The sequence below is a fragment of the Panulirus ornatus genome, chromosome 63, assembly GCF_036320965.1.
Source record: "Panulirus ornatus isolate Po-2019 chromosome 63, ASM3632096v1, whole genome shotgun sequence".
In the NCBI taxonomy this organism is placed as follows: Eukaryota; Metazoa; Arthropoda; class Malacostraca; order Decapoda; family Palinuridae; genus Panulirus; species Panulirus ornatus.
The window spans coordinates 14,317,422-14,337,532 of record NC_092286.1 but is presented as its reverse complement, the minus strand read 5'-3'; the positions used below and the strand labels follow the sequence as shown (position 1 = coordinate 14,337,532).

The following is a 20,111-nucleotide window of genomic DNA, read 5'->3' as shown; positions in this document are numbered from 1 at the left end:
CAGGCCCCGATCACACAAAATCTTTTTCACTCCATCTTTCCACCTCCAATTTGGTCTCCCTCTTCTCCTCGTTCCCTCCACCTCCGACACATATATCCTCTTGGTCAATCTTTCCTCACTCATTCTCTCCATGTGCCCAAACCATTTTAAAACACTCTCTTCTGCTCTCTCAACCATGCTCTTTTTATTTCCACACATCTCTCTTACCCTTACGTTACTTACTCGATCAAACCACCTCACACCACACATTGTCCTCAAACATCTCATTTCCAGCACATCCATCCTCCTGCGCACAACTCTATCCATAGCCCACGCCTCGCAACCATACAACATTGTTGGAACTACTATTCCTTCAAACATACCCATTTTTGCTTTCCGGGATAATGTTCTCGACTTCCACACATTTTTCAAGGCTCCCAAAATTTTCGCCCCCTCCCCCACCCTATGATCCACTTCCGCTTCCATGGTTCCATCCGCTGACAGATCCACGCCCAGGTATCTAAAACACTTCACTTCCTCCAGTTTTTCACCATTCAAACTCACCTCCCAATTGACTTGACCCTCAGCCCTACTGTACCTAATAACCTTGCTCTTATTCACATTTACTCTTAACTTTCTTCTTCCACACACTTTACCAAACTCCGTCACCAGCTTCTGCAGTTTCTCACATGAATCCGCCACCAGCGCTGTATCATCAGCGAACAACAACTGACTCACTTCCCAAGCTCTCTCATCCCCAACAGACTTCATACTTGCCCCTCTTTCCAAGACTCTTGCATTTACCTCCCTAACAACCCCATCCATAAACAAATTAAACAACCATGGAGACATCACACACCCCTGCCGCAAACCTACATTCACTGAGAACCAATCACTTTCCTCTCTTCCTACACGTACACATGCCTTACATCCTCGATAAAAACTTTTCACTGCTTCTAACAACTTGCCTCCCACACCATATATTATATATATATATAGATGCATCCTGTGGAATTTTCTGTTAAGTTTCTGATTAAGATAATCTTTATAGTATTGTTGTTGCTGAAGGCATCTGTAGAGTGCCATGTAGAAATTGTGATAAGTTTTATGTTGGGCAGACTGGTAAGAATCTTTCAGTTAGACTTGAATAATATAAAGATAGTATAGAAACAGGACAAGAATCAAATGCCTTGTTTAATCATGTTAAAGATTATGATCATTGTATTGACTGGAGTAATGCCATCGCAGCTATTAACTCTTAACTCCTGTACTACAAGAAGTATCATTGAATCTTCTATTATTGAATGCACAAAGAATTGTAACATTGATATTAGTGGAGATCTATACAAATTCAATAGCTTTATTGTTGTGAGTATTTGCAAACAGTTCCCCTTCCTGTCCACATAGAATGTTTATGATATGCTTGTTGCCAGCCTCGAACACACCCGACCTACATTTGAGTAGTCACTTGTTTACCAAATGGCATCCTAGCTATGTCTCTTCATTGTATATCAGCTGACTGATTATTACACGAAAGTGCACTTGGGAACTTATCGTGTTTCATTTCCCTATGGACCCATAGGAATGTATATATGTGTGTGTATATGAATGAATAGGTCTTTCTTCTTGTTTCCTTGCACTACCTCACTGGTGTGGGAAGCAGTGATCAGGTATAATAATAAGAAATATAAATGTTTATTCTTGAATATGAATTGTTTTTTATTTCAGTTAAAGAAGAGAAGTTTCTGCACCAGATTCGCCTTGAGGAACAGTATGGCCCTATCGTTAGTAAGACAATTGAAGAAGAAAAGAAAGCATTAGCCCCAAAGAAAGCTGCTATAGCATTCAGTTACACAGAAGATGTAGGAGATGAGGATGAAGACAAGCCTGGTTCATCGAATGCTGAATCTGTTTTACCAGAAGGTGGAGAAGAAGCACCAGGAGAGGGCACTGATGATGAGAGTGACAGCGATGTTGACCTGGGTGAGTGATGTAAGATTGTTAACCTCTAAAAGTTGGTTGCGTTGTTTATATTACCTCTTCTTATCCCCCATTTTAAATTTAATGACTTATTCAGGTTCCTTTGGTTTCATTATTCCACCACTCAACACTGTAAACTTACTAGATATCACATAAATATAACATGAAAATTAATAGTCAAATGCAAAAGAATTTTCTTGTGCAGTTACTCCAATTCACAAAAGATGGATTCATTCTTGTGGTGGAGTATTGCTGCCACATCTTCCTGTCTTTTTCTATTGCACTTGTTTGCAGTTTCCCATGTTAGCGAAGGAGTGCCAGGGACAAGTGAAGAAAGGTGTCATTCACTCATATCCATTCTCCATCTTTCGTGTATTGGATCAAAACCACAGCCCCATTTCCACAATGAGACCCCACAGACCTTCCACTTCTGAGATAGTTTTATCTCTTCACATGTGATTGCCAAAGTTAAAATAGTGAAACGTATGAGTGGTTGGGTCGCTCTTCATCTGTTTCCTGACGCTACCTCGTTGATGTGGAAAATGGCAATCAAGTATAATAAATATTTTTTTTCATATAACATATTCGCCATTTCCTGCATTAGTGAAGTATAATCAAGAACAGAGGACTGAGCCTTAGAAGGAAAATCCTCATTTGGCCCCCATCTCTGTTCCTTCTTTAGGAAAAGTATAAACTGGAGTTGAGGATTTCCAGCCTCCCACTCCCACCCCTTTCAGTCGCCCTCTGTAGCATGCAGGGAATACTGCCTACATATTCCCTGCATGTCACAGAAGGCAACTAAAAGGGATGGGAGTTGGGGGGCTAGAAGTCCTCCCTTCATGTTTTACTTTTCCATAAGAAGGAACAAAGAAGGGGGCTAAGTGAGGATTTTTCCCTATGAGACTCAGTCATCTGTTCTTAATGTTACCTTGCTAATGTGGGAAATGGCGAATATGTATGAAAGAAATATGTGTTTATGTATGTGTATGTGTACACGTTCAACCTTACAGCCCCAGTGCCCTTTATGTGGGGTTCCCTCATTGCTCAGAAAGTCAGCTTGTGCAGCAGCCAGGAACACATGACATCAGGTGTGGTGATGTTTGTTAGTCTGGAAAGGATAAATGCAGGGCATTGAGTAGTTAAGTGTTCATGGTCTTTAGTGTGGAAGTAGCATTTTGGGAATGATGAATCTTATGATATGCTGTGTTGATACTCGTAATGTTAAAGAGATAAGTTGTGTCCATTCCTTGTGGTGGTAATGAAAGTATGACACAATTCAGGGAGCTTTGTTTCAGATGTGTATATGTGTAGTAGAATTGAATTCAAGATTGGATTGGGAGGATAATTATGAAGTGCATCTTGGGTCATTTCAGTGTAAAATTGTTTTGTCAGTGTGCTGTTTGCATGGTAATTGGGAATCTCTGAGTAAGGTGGCTGAAGAATGAGGCAGGAGTGAGTTTTTACTTGACTTTGAAGGTTGTTGCGTGCATATGAAGTGGCTTGGTTGGTGCTAGTGCTAGGCATGTTGGAATTATTTTTGTTTTTTGTGTGTCAGGTTTTGATTGTTTTGAGTGCTCTTTTCTGGGTTGTTTGTAATTTTGTTATGTTTAGTTTAGTAAGGATGAGTGAGCAGGCAGGTGAGGCACAGTTTGCCATGGTATTATTTTAACAGGATGCTGAGGGATTCTATTTCTCCTCCAGATTTGGTGCCAGTGAGTGTTTTGAGGACATTTTGTTTGTTTGTGGTTTTTGTGTTGAGATTTATGATACAGGGAGAGTATGTGTGTGTCATATTTGAGGCTTAGATACCTGTTGGTGTTTTGTCAAGTGGGAGTGGTTGATCAGTCTGGGTGATATGAGGATAAAGGTTAGATTCATATATGTTAGGAATTGAGGGATTTTTGTGAGGATGCAGACATTCTCTTTTGTGCAAGTCACTGTTTATTCCAGTTGTATGGTGTCCTGCTTGTTTACTATTGCCTGCATAACAGTAGGATGCTATGATAGGATATGGTAGGATGGTCGTGCTGTGGTTTGTAGGAGTGGAGAAATTGAAGAGGGGTAGAGAAAGAACAGCTGCCTAGGGGACCCCTCTGTAGAGCTTGAGAGTATAAGCATGGACTTGTAGATGACTTTGGCATTTCATTTGACTCTGAAGTTGGCTTAGTGATATAAGGGTGAAGGTTAGATTCATACATGTTAAGAATGAAAGGTTTATGAGGGATTTCCGTGAGGATGCAGGCATTATCTTTTATGCAAGTCAATGTTTATTCCAGTCGTATGATGTTGTCTTGCATATTTAATATTGCCTGTGTAATGGTAGGATGCTGTGATGTAATTGTGAGGTCATATGTATATAAGAGGATATTCATGCCATAGTTTGTAGGGGTGGAGAAATTGAAGAAGGTTAGAGAAATAACAGCTCCCAAGTGGATCCTGCTCGAGAGCATGAAAATTTAAGCATGAACTTTGTGAATAATTTTGGTATTTCAGTAGACTCAGAGGTTGGCCAGCCATGTTATGTCATTAAAATTGAGGGTGGTGTCGCTTTTTGTGTGAGAATAAGTCATTAGACAGTAATGAACCACCTTTCTGTGTTGACCAGATAGGGAGTTTTACACTCATGGAGTTTCATGTCTTGGATATTTTCTGTTTCATACAACTTAGATTTATGTGTGCTGTCTGCATTAATCATTTTCTTAGTCATTCTGTTTCATTCATGCACCACTCTTAAACTATCTGTCTATCTATCTGTCTATATTTCTGACACCTGTTCCAAGTGGAACTCCCTCAAAGGGGTGGCCATGGCAACAGATTCTCCATTTTTAAAGAACTCCAGTGCTGCATCTTAACCTTTAGTGCCTCACCCTAACAGGCCACTAGCAAAAAGTCTCTTCTCTCTTCCAGGGTTGGTAAATTTAAAGCTTCCAGCCTTTCCTCATAACTTAGCTTTCTTAATGCCAGTACCATCTTGCCCTCCTCTAGGCCTTCTGTATGAGCTCCTTGTGCTTCTCTAGGTATGATGACCAAATTTGAGAATCATGTTCTAGATTTGGCCTTTTTTAGAATATAAATAGCATATTAAACATTTCCATATCCATGTACTTGAAAGCTGTTCTTATTTTTCCCAGCAGACAGTTTCTCTCTCAAAATAATCTATTGATATGTGATTGTGGCAACAATTTAAGGATAATGACTTCCAAATCTTTCTCACATACTTAGATTTGAAGTTAATTTCTTGTAAGGTAATAATTGTATTAAGGCCGTCTTTTGTGTTGTTCCATCCTTGTTTTGAATTTCATCATCCATGTTTTAGACCAACTTTGGAGCCTCTTTTGGTCACCTTGTTAGCTTATGGCATCTTCCTTGCTTTTACTGCAAGCATATTTCAAGTAGGATTACATACCTTCATTAACATATATCAAAAAGAGTAATGGTCCCAGAACCAAACCTTATGGCGCTCTGTTGGTTACCTTAATGCATTTCGAAAATGTTTCTCTAATATTCCATACATTGTAGGAGTTTCATCCTTATTCCTGCCTGGTAATCCATATTCTTTAACCAGCTTCTCATGCAGTACATTGTTAATGCTCTCTGGCAGTCCAGATACAGACAGTCCACCCAATTTTCCCATTCATCTAGGACTGGGCTCACTCTCTTGTAAATCAGTAAGAGGTTAGTTACACATAACTTCCTTTTCCTAAAACCTCACTGTCTCTCACTTAGAATATATCTTCTCCATAGAAAGTAATCCCCTTGCTTTCCAATGATCATTTCCAGAGCCTTATACACAACAGTCTTTTATATATAAATATGACATTTGTCTCTCTCAGTGACATGAACAGTAATTCAAGTGGTGTATCTAGCATATCTGCACACATCTTTAGCACATATGATGAAACTTACTTTAGGACCATAGGCCTTTTATGTTTCAAGCCCTTTTAGTATTAATATTTTTTCTAGATATCTGAATGATTTGCAAAACCTCCCCATTCCATCTTATTGGTGTTAGGGCTATAGTGTCTTTCACTAGGAAAACACTTTGGAACTTGTTATTCAGTTCCTCCCATATCCTTGCATTATTCTTGGAATATTCCTTTTAAATCTCTTAGGTAGTAGTTGGTAGGCAGCCTCTGACTAGGTATATTACTGGTACTACCTGCCTGGGTATCTGGAGGGTTAGTGATGGCTGCATAGTGAGCCAGCGCTTCAGTGGTTGTCAAATTGTATTCCTTTGTCCCAAGTAGTTGTCTTTTCTTCCTGTCTTACCCACTTGTGTGCTGCTGGCATTCTGTCCACAAACATACAATCTCTCCTTGTCCCACATAACACTGAACAACACTCAACTCGCATAGCTCTTTCTTCATAACTCTAGATTTTCCTGCCATCAGTGCTATGCACTATCCCTGCTTTTTGGCAAAATGGTCGGAGCAATAGGTAGAAGTAGTAGGAAGGAGCATTAAATACAAACATTAGCTAGAAGTAGTTGGTAGGAACATTAGATGGGAGCATTAGGTAGAAGTAGGTTGGAACATTGGTACACATTAAGTAGTAGTAGTTCGGAACATTTGGTAGGAGACTTGAAACTGTGTTAGTTACCCTCTACTAATGGCCTATTATGGGTAAGGCACTGAAGATTAAGAAGCAACCCGGATTTCACCAGTTATGGAGACTTTTTGTATGGCCACCACCTTTGGGGAGTTCCCATAGATATAGATAGATAGATAGATCCCTTATCCTGATTAGCTGCTCCTTGATTGGCAAATGGAAAAGTTTTGGATTATCACTTTTGTCCATGATGTTCATTTGAAAGTTTTCTATTTTCTCCTGTATTATCCTGCCATACTCATTCTGTGCTTTCTCATACCTTGCAAATACTACCCTGCTGAAGTGCCATCTATACCTTTACCTCTGCACATCTTGAAGCTCCTTTATGTTATGTGTGTGATATTTGTATACAGTATGGTCATGGATTGTTTTGACATGAAGTTGTGCTCATTGGGGTGGAGTGGGATGTTTAAGATAATGTTTAGAATTAATTTTTTGAGGAGCTTAGATATTGAGAAGTGATGTGGGGCAGTAGGAAGAAGGGGAAATGAGGGACTTCAAGGGTTTCGGGATTGTTATTATATAGCAGATGTCCAGTAACATGGGATTTTTTTTTTTATATTGTTAGAAGTGTATGAAAATACCATCGGACTGTCGTAAAGCCAAAGTGTTTCACGTGGAGGTGCCTGTTGGAATGAAGTCCTTTAGGCTTTTGATTGAGTTATGAGTATCCAGCAGACTGGCAGAATGCTTTTGTAATACCAGTATGTAAGGTACGAAGGACAAAAGTGTATGCCCGTATTACAGAGGTATGATTTCTTTTGAGTATACCTGGTAAGTTATGTGGAGAAAGTGGTGATTTATAGAATGTGGCATGCTCAGAACATCAGATTGGCAAGGAGTAATGTAGCTTTAGGAGTGGTGTAGGATATATGGATCAGGTGCTTATATATGTATGTAAATAATACCTTGAGAGAGAGAGAGAGAGAGAGAGAGAGAGAGAGAGAGAGAGAGAGAGAGAGAGAGAGAGAGATTATGGTATTTATGGATCTCGAGAAATAGGGTTGATAGAGTTGCCTTGTGGAAGGTGCTAAGAGTGGTATGGTAAGTGGTACGTTAGTAAATGCAGTGAGTTTTTACCAGGAAAGTTAGGATATGTCAAAGAAGTCTGTAGGAGATATGCATCCTTTCAATATGTGATAATTTGTGAAGCTTTGACATTCTTACAAAATTATGTTGATGATGAAAATCCTTAGTAATGTTATTTGTTTGTAACAAACACACTTCTAATAATTCCAGTACCCTTAGCATGCCTCATAACCTGGTAACAGTGCAGTGTAAGTTATAGGCTGCATAGCATATATAAACAATATATCACCGATTAGAATTTTGTATAATGTTATTGGGAAAGTTATTTTCTAGTTTTTCACAGAGGCAAGCTTATGGAAATGTTTCTTGAGAATATTTGAAAATCTCCCATGCAAAGTTTGCAGTGGATGTTAGGACTTCCATAAGGAAAGGGTTTAAGGCAGGAAAGGTAGTTACACTATGTGTGAAAAATATGATAGCTACATTAATGAAATATTTTTCTTTAGATTATTTATAGTGTTATTTACGTATTGTACCTCTCAAATCAGGAGCTCTTTGTTTCAACAACTTCCATGTTCCAACACATTTTGAATCTGCTGCTATTAGTTATTAGTTTGTGGATCTGCAACCAGGGCAGCACTTTTAGTAGTGCAAGGGCTCCAAAATTTGTTTACAGTGCAGCCAAGCTAATTAACAGTCCTCCTAATTTCTTATATTGAGCTGTATTTTAGCCCTTCAGGATGTCATCCAAGAGACCAAGAGGTGCAGATGGTGTTAGTGCTAATAAGCATAAGCATATGCTTGAAAAGGTGGAGTTACTGAAAAAATTAGATAAATGAGCTTCTGTAAAGACTTTTGTGTGAGAGCTATGAGATTGGATTGTCGACATGTATGACTGAAGGGTGAACCTGTTTTCCAGCATTTTCTGTGGTCCAAATGGCCAGGTCCCAAGTTTTCTGGATTAAAGGGGCCCAACCTATAGTGATAGCACATACATAACCACATTCTGTTTTATTACATTACCTGGGATTATTTTCTTTAATGGCCCATGTAGAAAATGTAGAGAAACATACAGTTTTATTGATCCATATTATGAAATTTTGTTTTTGGAGTATCTTAGAAAGTTCATTTGTTCTAGTTCCAGTTTCTTGTACGATTGGCTCCATGAAAATTTCAGTGAAATGTAAGATAATGACTTAGATACACTAGTTTTCAAAGAATGATCCTTTGATCAGTTTCTGTAATGTAGTGAAACATGTGATAATTTGAATTTGGGGAGGAAGATTTCTTTACAATATGTTTTGATATGAAATTAAGGTATAGGAAAGTATGCAGCATGATAATATGTGTTCTGTCTTCATGCAGACTTGACTGTTGATGTGATGTCATTGTCCAATACCCAGCAGCAAGAGTTGAACATGTCTGGTGTAGAGTATGGCCTTAACCAAGATGACTTTATGTCCCTTATTAGCCGTGACCTTCAAGAAGCAGAGGAACTGAGAGTAGCAAAGGAACATGAGGATGAGAAGGCCATGTACTCTGTTAGTATCATTTGACATGATTTACATTAGCTGCAAGATCCTACTATCCTTTCATAATCATGTGAAACTGATGTTAAGTATTTATATGTAGAATTCCTCATGGTGATACCTGATGTATTGCCTTGATTTATCTGCATGATTTAGCACTTTCATTTATCTGTATAATGTAATCAGAAGAGTTTGTTGGAAATAGATACACAAATAGATAGATAACTATTTAAGTGTGTAAAAGGTTAGGTTAGGTTAGGTTAGGTTAGGTTAGGTTAGGTTAAAGTAAGTTAAAGTTTTAGGTTTTGCATGTGATAGTTCATTATATCAAGTAGCCTTTCTCAGAATAAGATGATTAATATACTTTATGGCCTTACAGACAGAAATTATACTTGTGGTGCCTCATCATAGTCTCTCTAATTTTACTTGTTTTTGAATAGAAATTGGATATCTTCTAGCTAGATTTAGACCAGGCAGGAGAGATTTGGAATTAGTAAATGATTCTGGGAGTGGATTTGGCAGCTGATGGAACCATGGAAGCAGAAGTGAATCATAGGTTGGGGGAGGGGGTGAAAAATTCTGGGACCTCTGAAAAATGTGTGGAAGTCGAGAACGTTATCTTGGAAAGCAAAAATGGGTATGTTTGAGGGAATAGTGGTTCCAATAGGGAATAGTGTTCCAACAATGTTATGTGGTTGCGAGACGTGGGCTATAGATAGAGTTGTGCGGAGGAGGATGGATGTGCTGGAAATGAGATGTTTGAGGACAAAATGTGGTGTGAGGTGGTTTGATCGAGTAAGTAATGAAAGGGTAAGAGAGATGTGTGGTAATAAAAAGAGTGTGGTTGAGAGAGCAGAAGAGGGTGTTTTGAAATGGTTTGGTCACATGGAGAGAATGAGTGGGGAAAGATTGACCAATGGGATATATATGTCAGAGGTAGAGGGAACAAGGAGAAGTGGGAGACCAAATTGGAGGTGGAAAGATGGAGTGAAAAAGATTTTGAGTGATCAGGGCCTGAACATGCTGGAGGGTGAAAGGCGTGCAAGGGATAGAGTGAATTGGAACGATGTGGTATACCGGGGTCGACATGCTGTCAATGGATTGAACCAGGGCATGTGAAGCGTCTGGGGTAAACCGTGGAAAGTTTTGTGGGGCCTGGATGTGGAAAGGGAGCTGTGGTTTCGGTGCATTATACCTGACAGCTAGAGACTGAGTGTGAATGAATGTAGCCTTTGTTGTCTTTTCCTAGCACTATCTCACGCACATGCGGGGGAGGGGGTCGTCATTTCATGTGTCGTGGGGTGGCGACGGAAATGAATAAGGGCTAGCAGTTGAATTATGTATATATGTATAAGTCTGTGTGTGTATCGATATGTATACGTTGAGATGTATAGGTATGTATATGTGCTGTGTGTGGATGTGTATGTATATACATGTTTGTATGGTGAGGTGTGGTTGGGCCATTCTTTTGTTTGTTTCCTTGGCCAGTACTCGCTAACGTGGGAAAAGGCAACAAAGTATAATAGATATGAGAGGCATTTGGATGATTTTTGCAGGGAAATAATGCAAATGAGTGGGAGATGTATCAAAGAAAGAGGCAGGAGGCCAAGAGAAAGGTGCAAGAGGTGAAAAAGAGGGCAAATGAGAGTTGGGGTGAGAGAGTATCATTAAATTTTAGGGAGAATAAAAAGATGTTTTGGAAGGAGGTAAATAGAGTGCTTAAGACAAGGGAACAAATGGGAACACCATTGAAGGGGGCTAATGGGGAGGTGATAACAAGTAGTGATGATGTGAGAAGGAGATGGAGTGAGTATTTTGAAGGTTTGTTGAATGTGTTTGGTGATAGAGTGGCAGATATGGGGTGTTTTGGTCGAGGTGGTGTGCAAAGTGCAAGGGTTAGGGAGAATGATTTGGTAAACAGAGAATAGGTAGTAAATGCTTTGCGGAAGATGAAAGCCAGTAAGGCAGCGGGTTTGGATGGTATTGCAGTGGAATTTATTAAAAAAGGGGGTGACTGTATTGTTGACTGGTTGGTAAGGTTATTTAATGTATGTATGACTCATGGTGAGGTGCCTGAGGATTGGCGAAATGCTTGCATAGTGCCATTGTACAAAGGCAAAGGGGATAAGAGTGAGTGCTCAAATTACATAGGTATAAGTTTGTTGAGTATTCCTGGTAAATTCTATGGGAGGGTATTGATTGAAAGGGTGAAGGCATGTATAGAGCATCAGATTGGGGAAGAGCAGTGTGGTTTCAGAAAGGGTAGAGGATGTGTGGATCAAGTGTTTGCTTTGAAGAATGTATGTGAGAAATACTTAGAAAAGCAAATGGATTTGTATGTAGCATTTATGGATCTGGAGAAGGCATATGATAGAGTTGATAGAGATGCTCTGTGGAAGGTATTAAGAATGTATGGTGTGTGAGGCTAGTTGTTAGAAGCAGTGAAAAGTTTATATCAAGGATGTAAGGCATGTGTATGAGTAGGAAGAGAGGAAAGTGATTGGTTCTCTGTGAATGTTGGTTTGCGGAAGGGGTGAGTGATGTCTCCATGGTTGTTTAATTTGTTTATGGATGGGGTTGATAGGGAGGTAAATGCAGGTGTTTTGGAGAGAGGGGCAAGTATACAGTCTGTTGTGGATGACAGAGCTTGGGAAGTGAGTCAGTTGTTGTTCGCTGATGATACAGCATTAGTGGCTGATTTGTGTGAGAAAGTGCAGAAGCTGGTGACTGAATTTGGTAAAGTGTGTGAAAGAAGAAAGCTGAGAGTAAATGTGAATAAGAGTAAGGTTATTAGGTACAGTAGGATTGAGGGACAAGTCAACTGGGAGGTAAGTTTGAATGGAGAAAAACTGGAGGAGGTGAAGAGTTTTAGGTATCTGGGAGTGGATTTGGCAGCTGATGGAACCATGGAAGCAGAAGTGAATCATAGGTTGGGGGAGGGGTAGAAAAATTCTGGTACCTCTGAAAAATGTGTGGAAGTCGAGAACGTTATCTTGGAAAGCAAAAATGGGTATGTTTGAGGGAATAGTGGTTCCAATAGGGAATAGTGTTCCAACAATGTTATGTGGTTGCGAGACGTGGGCTATAGATAGAGTTGTGTGGAGGAGGATGGATGTGCTGGAAATGAGATGTTTGAGGACAGAATGTGGTGTGAGGTGGTTTGATCGAGTAAGTAATGAAAGGGTAAGAGAGATGTGTGGTAATAAAAAGAGTGTGGTTGAGAGAGCAGAAGAGGGTGTTTTGAAATGGTTTGGTCACATGGAGAGAATGAGTGGGGAAAGATTGACCAATGGGATATATATGTCAGAGGTAGAGGGAACAAGGAGAAGTGGGAGACCAAATTGGAGGTGGAAAGATGGAGTGAAAAAGATTTTGAGTGATCAGGGCCTGAACATGCTGGAGGGTGAAAGGCGTGCAAGGGATAGAGTGAATTGGAACAATGTGGTATACTGGGGTCGACGTGCTGTCAATGGATTGAACCAGGGCATGTGAAGCGTCTGGGGTAAACCGTGGAAAGTTTTGTGGGGCCTGGATGTGGAAAGGGAGCTGTGGTTTCGGTGCATTATACCTGACAGCTAGAGACTGAGTGTGAATGAATGTAGCCTTTGTTGTCTTTTCCTAGCACTATCTCACGCACATGCGGGGGAGGGGGTCGTCATTTCATGTGTCGTGGGGTGGCGACGGAAATGAATAAGGGCTAGCAGTTGAATTATGTATATATGTATAAGTCTGTGTGTGTATCGATATGTATACGTTGAGATGTATAGGTATGTATATGTGCTGTGTGTGGATGTGTATGTATATACATGTGTATGTGGGTGGGTTGGGCCATTCTTTTGTTTGTTTCCTTGCGCCACCTCGCTAACGTGGGAAAAGGCAACAAAGTATAATAGATATAAATAAGCAAGCTTTTGTAGTTTTGCTAACATGAAAAGATACCAGTCTCTTTGATTATAAGTAGAAAAGGTTTGTGGATATATGTATATATGTGTAAGTCTGTGTGTGTATCGATATGTATACGTTGAGATGTATAGGTATGTATATGTGCTGTGTGTGGATGTGTATGTATATACATGTGTATGTGGGTGGGTTGGGCCATTCTTTTGTTTGTTTCCTTGCGCTACCTCGCTAACGTGGGAAAAGGCAACAAAGTATAATAGATATAAATAAGCAAGCTTTTGTAGTTTTGCTAACATGAAAAGATATCAGTCTCTTTGATTATAAGTAGAAAAGGTTTGTGTTATAAAAAAAGCAATAATCAGTTTTTCAATGTCGGTAGAATAAACAAAATGTTTAGTGGCAGCTCACTTGACATTTCACTTGACATTCAGGCTTCACTCCTGCACATAACAAAAAAGGCATAAGACAAAGATATATGAATGCCTGGCAAGGAAATTGAAACAGTTCTTTAATGTAGTATCCAGTGGGCAAAGAAATTTTCAGTGGAGTGACAGTAGAAGCAGGATTAGACAGCACTGGGTAAACCTAGAAGTGATAACTTCCAGAGTAGTAACCGCTGAAAAGATTAGCATTGTATGTAAAGCAAGACTACTATTGGGAGGAGGAGTGGCAGTCAAGAGAAACATCAGTCATCTATATACAAGTGTTGCGAGATGTGCTATCCCTGCCATCACGGCAAAATCTCGATGTAGGTATTCGTAGGTGGATAGATGTTTTTCTATCTTATTTATGTATCTGTATTTCTGATGCAAGTTTCCTATGGGAACTTCATCAAGGGGATTGCCATAGTTAAAGAGTCTCCATAACTGCTGAACTCTAATGTTCTTACCAACATTAAGTAAACACATTCATTCGGTAGAAGTAGATTGATTTAGTGCATTATAATGAAACATCTACCCATGATTACAGTGAAAGTAGGGGATGAAATATGCTTCTGAAGTGATTTTTCTTCATTTTTATGTGAAGAGCTTTGAAATTATGAAGTTAGATACATTTTTTGAATTGATTGAAAATTGTGAATTTTGACGGTTGTAAAGGAAAAGGCGGTGAGATTTTTATGGATTAAGAATGGAGATCAGGAATTCATCCTGGACTGAAGGGTAGTCTGCCTACCTATTGTGACTAGTTAAGCACAAAAAAAGATAACCAGAAAACAAAGTAATGAGTACCTGCAAACGAGAAACTAGTTAACTAGTTAAACAAGATAAGATTAGCAGAAAACAAAGTAATTAGTACCAGCAAAGGAGAAAGTACTTAACTAGTTAAACACAAGAAAAGCTAACCAGAAAACAAAGTTTCTCCAAAGGAGAAACTATTTAACTAGTTAAACACAAAAAAAGATAAGAAAAAAACATTGTGTACCTACAGATGAGGTACTATTTAACTAGGAAACAACATGGTTTCAGTTTGAGGAAATCTTGCATTACGAATCTTCTAGATTTCAATGACAAGGTGAGCTCCATCTTGGATCAGATATTGATTAAGAAGTTAGAGCTATAAGCATGAATGTGAGACAGAGTACATCACTAGATATCAGATTATTTCTACAGAAGGAAACAATGGGTGCAGGTAAGAGGAACCTTTTCAATTTGAGATGAGGGTGTAAGTGGCAAGTTGCAGGTTTCACTCTTAAGTCCACTGTTATTCTTGGTGTATGGAAAGACATGCCTTGTGGACTAGATTTGTATCAGGACATGTTTATGGATGATGCCAAGGTCATAGGAGAAATAAGGAATGACAACCCATGCACCAGTTTACAAGGATACTTGGACAAACTCCCTAGTTGGAGTGACAAATTAATGAGATTTACTCTGAGTCTTTGCAAGGTAATGAGGAGTGGTATCAGCGAAAGAAGATCCCATTGTGATTACTACCTAGTGGAAAATGAGCAATAGAATATAATACCTTAGTATATATGGGTAAGTGCTGATAGCAGTCAGTACTTATTTCTGAATTATGTACATTTTTAATTGTGATACAAGTGCAGGGCCTACTGTAAGATATTGAGCTGTGATACAAGTGCAGGGTGTATAGTAAGAAGGGATATAAAAAAAGGACAGTAATGAGGTTGGAGGTAGGAAAGGCTCTAGAAAACTTCTTGGATGGGATTACTACTGAAATATTGAAGTATAGAGATGTGGATACATGGAAACAGAAGGATGTGCCTTTGTATTGAATGAAGGCCATTATTGTCCCTTTATTCAAAGAAATTGATGTTGAGGATGTATTTAGCAGTTGTAGGGGAATAGATCTGTTAAGTATACAAGGAAAAGTGCATGCAAGAGTCTTTATTGATAGAGTAATGAAAGTGACTGAATGCAAAATAAGTGAGTAACAGGAGGGTTTTAGGAAAGGTAAAGGATTTTTGCAGTGAGAATGTGGAAAAGTATGTAGTGAAAGTAAGAAGCTGTATGTATGCAGCTTTTGTGGATCTGGAGAAAGCATATGACAGAGTTGATTGGAATGCTTTTTGGGATGTGTTAAGGATATATAGCGTAGGAGGACAACAGTTGGATGAGTTGGATGGTATGAAAGCCTTCTGTAGAGGAGCAAATGCATGTGCAAGAGTGGATGAAGAGTTGAGCAAAAGTTTCAAAATGCACTTGGATGTGAGGCAGGCCTGTGTGACGTCACTGTGGCTTTTTCACGTATATGGTTGGAGTGATTAAAGAGATGAAAGCAAAACTAGGGAAAAGAGGTTTAGAGATGGAGTGTGATGGTGAGTTATGGTGGGTAGTAACAAGCCTTTTTGCAGACGATACTTTTTTTTTGCTAAGAGTGAAGAGGACTTGCAGAAGGTTGTAAGTGTGTTTTATAATGTGTGTAAGCATAGGCAAATGAAGGTAAATGTGATTAAAGGTAAAGTAATGGTGTTTAAAGGGAAGTAAATTCAAGATTTAGGTTTGGCAAAGTGTACTAAACTGTTTTATAGATATGGGAGGAGAAAGAATGGAAGAGGTGACAAATTTTATGTATTTGAAAGCTATCTGAGGTAAGTCTAACAATATAGAAGTAGAGGTAAGGGAGAGAACTATACCAGGAAGAAGAGTCACTGGGTCCCATAATAGAATGATGAAGGGTAGAGGTATGAGTATGGAAGCAAAGAAAGGATTAAGGGGCAGCATAGTCCTCCTGACCCTGACCATGCAGCTAAAACATGGACATGTTTTGAGTCACAGAGGTCAAGAAGCCATGCTTTTGAAATGAGTTATTGTGAGGGGCATCTGGTATGGCAACATGGCATGAAGAAAGCAGTGAGGGGGTGTATGAGAGTTTTAGCATAGTTAGGGTGGATGTAACATAATACTTTGATGTGGTTTGGGCATGCAGAAAGAATACAATACAGGGAGTTTACAAGGACAGAGTAAGAGAGAAGACCACCTGTGACATGAGAAAATGGAGTGGAAGAGTATTGGAAGGAGAGAAATGGGGGAAGAATATGTGAAATGGCCTATACAAGAAGGGCATGTAAGGAGAGGGATAAGTGGAGACTCTTTTGCCATAGCAACCCATTTGATGGGAGTTCCTGGTGGGAATGGGCATTAGAGATGTGGATTGATAGCACTAATTGACAGACATGCTGAGGAGAGACTGTTGGATGTGAATTTGCTGAGATAGGCAGTTAGTGGGATGTCTGATAACTTCTTGGTAGAAGTGTGAAAGTTTATGATGGCTTTAGGTAAAAGGAAATGACATTGATGGAAAGCAGAACATTTTAGTTTTCACATCACCAGAGTTAGGATTGTCTGCTAAGTACATGATTCCTAGTGATTAGAGAGAAAAGATGCTATCCAAATATCTACTGCATGCTGTAAAATGCATCTAATATGGATGGGAAGAGGATCTGGAAATCCTCCCTTCCTGCATTAACCTTTGAAAAATTGGAACATTTTAGTTTTCACATCACCAGAGTTAGGATTGTCTGCTAAGTACATGATTCCTGGTGATTAGAGAGAAAAGATACTATCCAAATATCTACTGCATGCTGTAAAATGTATCTAATAAGGATGGGAGGAGGATATGGAAATCCTCCCTTCCTGCATTAACCTCTGAAAAATAGGAACAGAAGGAACCAAGTGAGGATTTTACCTCAAAATCTCTGCCATCTATTCATAATGCTTTATCACCAGGGTGGGAAAAATGTAAGAAGTTTAAAGAAAAATTCATTGCTCTGATATTCATAAAGCAAATTTCAAATTGATTATGAAATTCTAACTGGCTCATTTGCTTTTTTTTCTTACTTTACCCCCTTTTTTCTAAAGAAAAAACACAATTTTAGTCATTAGATAATTTGATTATTTTATCTCATTTACCAAGTAACACATCTGGAAGCCTTTTTTTCCTGCTTTTCTCTTTTTAGTTAATGCATAACTTAAGGCTGACATTTGTTCCCAATTTTTTTACCCATCCATTAGTTTTATTAGACTAAGGTTATGCACCAATTTTTTCCATTGTCTTATATTTGTAGTGCTGTGCACTGTTCATTTCATGATTTACATATATGTAAGTACAGATTTATGTAATGCAGGCCTTCCTTGTTCCAGGGTCGTAAGTCTAGAAAAGAGAGACGGGCACTGAAGAAAAAACACATGGACCGAAAGTTTAGTCCTCCAAGGTATGGAAATTACTGTGGTGTACAGGTGCTGCATGTTTTATGAAGGCTTTACTTGGTATTTTAGTTAGCCTTTCATTTCCATTTTCATTCAATTTACAATTGTATCTGTTGATCCATTTAGGAACTTGCTTCTCTGTCCCTTTCTGTAGTCATTAGCAATTGTGCCTTTCTTTACCGTAACCTTGGCATACATTTCTCTTAGTGTTCATCAGCATGTGTACTTTTATTTGCTAATTTTCTTACCATCTTTCTTTTTATGAATCATCACCTCTGTGTTTTTATTTCTAAATTATATAATTTTATTTTCTTATCTATTTATCTTTGTTGATACTTGCTTTCCTTCCTTGCCCTACTAAGGTAGTGTCAGGAACAAAAGGTCAAGCCTATGAACAAAAATCCAGCTGCATCTGTCCCTACTTGCAGAAAGTTTGTAAAGGAGAGGAGGACCTCAAACCCCTCCTCCTGTCCCACATAGTCATCTTTTTTATGACACAGAGAGAGACATGCTTTGTATTTCTTTCTTCCATGTCCTTAGGAATATAATACTCGTCATTGGTCATGTATCCTTTCCAGTTCATGAATTCCCTTATTCTGTGTCATGTCACATTTTTGCTTCATACATGTTTAAGGGCAAGACCAAAGAACAGGCAACATTTGAAATTTACTCTAGATATCCATTGCAGTCAGGTTGGTCTGGTTATGCTGTAACATATGTTGTTGCTGAATCTCTTAAATAAGTGTGTTTTAAAGAAATCAAGGAAAATGAAGAATCTCTTTCGGTGGACAGTGTGTGACAGTCCAGGGAACTGGTTAGGGAAGTAATGCTGCCAGTTTTGTTTTCCTCTTCCTTGGTTTCAAGGTAAAGTGAGAGAAAATGAAAGAGGAACAGTGTGGAGTGATATTACATCATTTTAGTTAAAGTTGGATGGAATACTTCTCTGTGGTTTTAGGGAAAGTAAATCATTGTGAAACTTATAATCTTTTGCTGTGCTCTACCGCAAACAAGCTATAAACTCCCTGCTAAGCAGCATGACCAAGACACTGGTATTTACTGCAGGTATCTCTTTTAGATAATCATAAAAGAGAAACTTGTTTTGGACAATCACATGTTTACCAAATGGCATCCTAGTTACATCCCTTCATTGTATATCAACTGACTGTTATATTTCTCTCTTGTATCTCCCCTGATGATGTGATTATTACACGAAAGTGCACTTGGGAACTAATTGTGTTTATTTTTCCCTGTTAACTCAAAGGAACATACATATATACATAATGCCCTTACATGCATGTATACACACATATACATATCAACATAAAGACATATACATACACCTTCACAGACATATACATATATACACATGTACATCATACATGCTTGCCTTCATCCATTCCTGGCACTACTCAGCCTCACAGGAAACAGCATTACTACCACCTGCTTCAGTGGGGTAGTGCCCAGAAAACGGACAAAAAAGGCCACATTCGTTCACAGTCTCTAACTGTCGTGTAATGCACCGAAACAGCAGCTCCTTATCCACTTTCAGGCCCCACAGACCTTTCCGTGGTTTACCCCAGATGTTTCACATGCTCTGGATAGGGGAGAAAGAATACTTCCCATAGATTCCCTGTGTGTTGTAAAAGGTGACTAAAATGGGAGGGAGCATGGGGCTGGAAGTCCTCCCCTCCAGGTTTTACTTTTCCAAAAGTAGGAACAGAGAAGGGGGCCAAGTGAGGATTTTCCCTCTTAGGCTAAGTAGGAACAGTGAAGGGGCCAAGTGAGGATTTTCCCTCTTGGGCTCAGTCCTCTGTTCTTAATGCTACCACGCTAATGCAGAACATGGTCAATATGTATGAAAAAAGTATGAATGTACACATACCCATGAACATGTTCACACTTGTTCACTGTTATCTTTCGCAACGCCACCCAGCCCCAAGGGAAACAGCATAAATGTGTATGGATGGGGTGGTTAGGGAGGTAAATGCAAGAGTTTTGGAGAGAGGGGTGAGTATGCAGTCTGTTGTGGATGAGAGGGCCTGGGAGTCGAATCAGTTGTTGCTCACCAATAATACAGCTCTAGTGGCTGATTCAGGGGAGAAACTGCAGAGGTTGGTGACTAAGTTTGAAAAAGTGTTTGAAAGGAGAAAGTTGAGAATAAATGTGAATAAGAGCAAGGTTATTAGGTCGGGTAGGATTGAGGAACAAGTTAATTGGGATGTATGTTTGAATGGAGAAAAATCAGAGGAAGTGAAGTTTTAGATATGTGGGAGTGGATTTAGCAGCAGATGGAACCATGGAAGTGGAAGTGAGTCACAGGGTGAGGAGGGGGTAAAGGTTCTGGGAGCGATGAAGAATGTGTGGAAGGAGAGAACGTTATTTTGGAGAGCTGAAATAGGTATGTTTGAAGGAATGG

At 39.2% G+C, this 20,111-nt stretch overlaps 1 protein-coding gene across 1 annotated transcript in view; it reads left to right on the top strand.

Moving 5' to 3' along the window:
• The window catches only part of LOC139745921 (uncharacterized), a 199,283-nt gene that overhangs the window by 40,733 nt on the left and 138,439 nt on the right, over positions 1-20,111 (top strand). Inside the window, exons 5-7 of the mRNA XM_071656597.1 lie at positions 1,708-1,962; positions 8,962-9,137; positions 17,630-17,700. Of these exons, the coding sequence (XP_071512698.1) occupies positions 1,708-1,962; positions 8,962-9,137; positions 17,630-17,700 (502 nt within the window). The remainder of the gene's footprint in view (positions 1-1,707; positions 1,963-8,961; positions 9,138-17,629; positions 17,701-20,111) is intronic.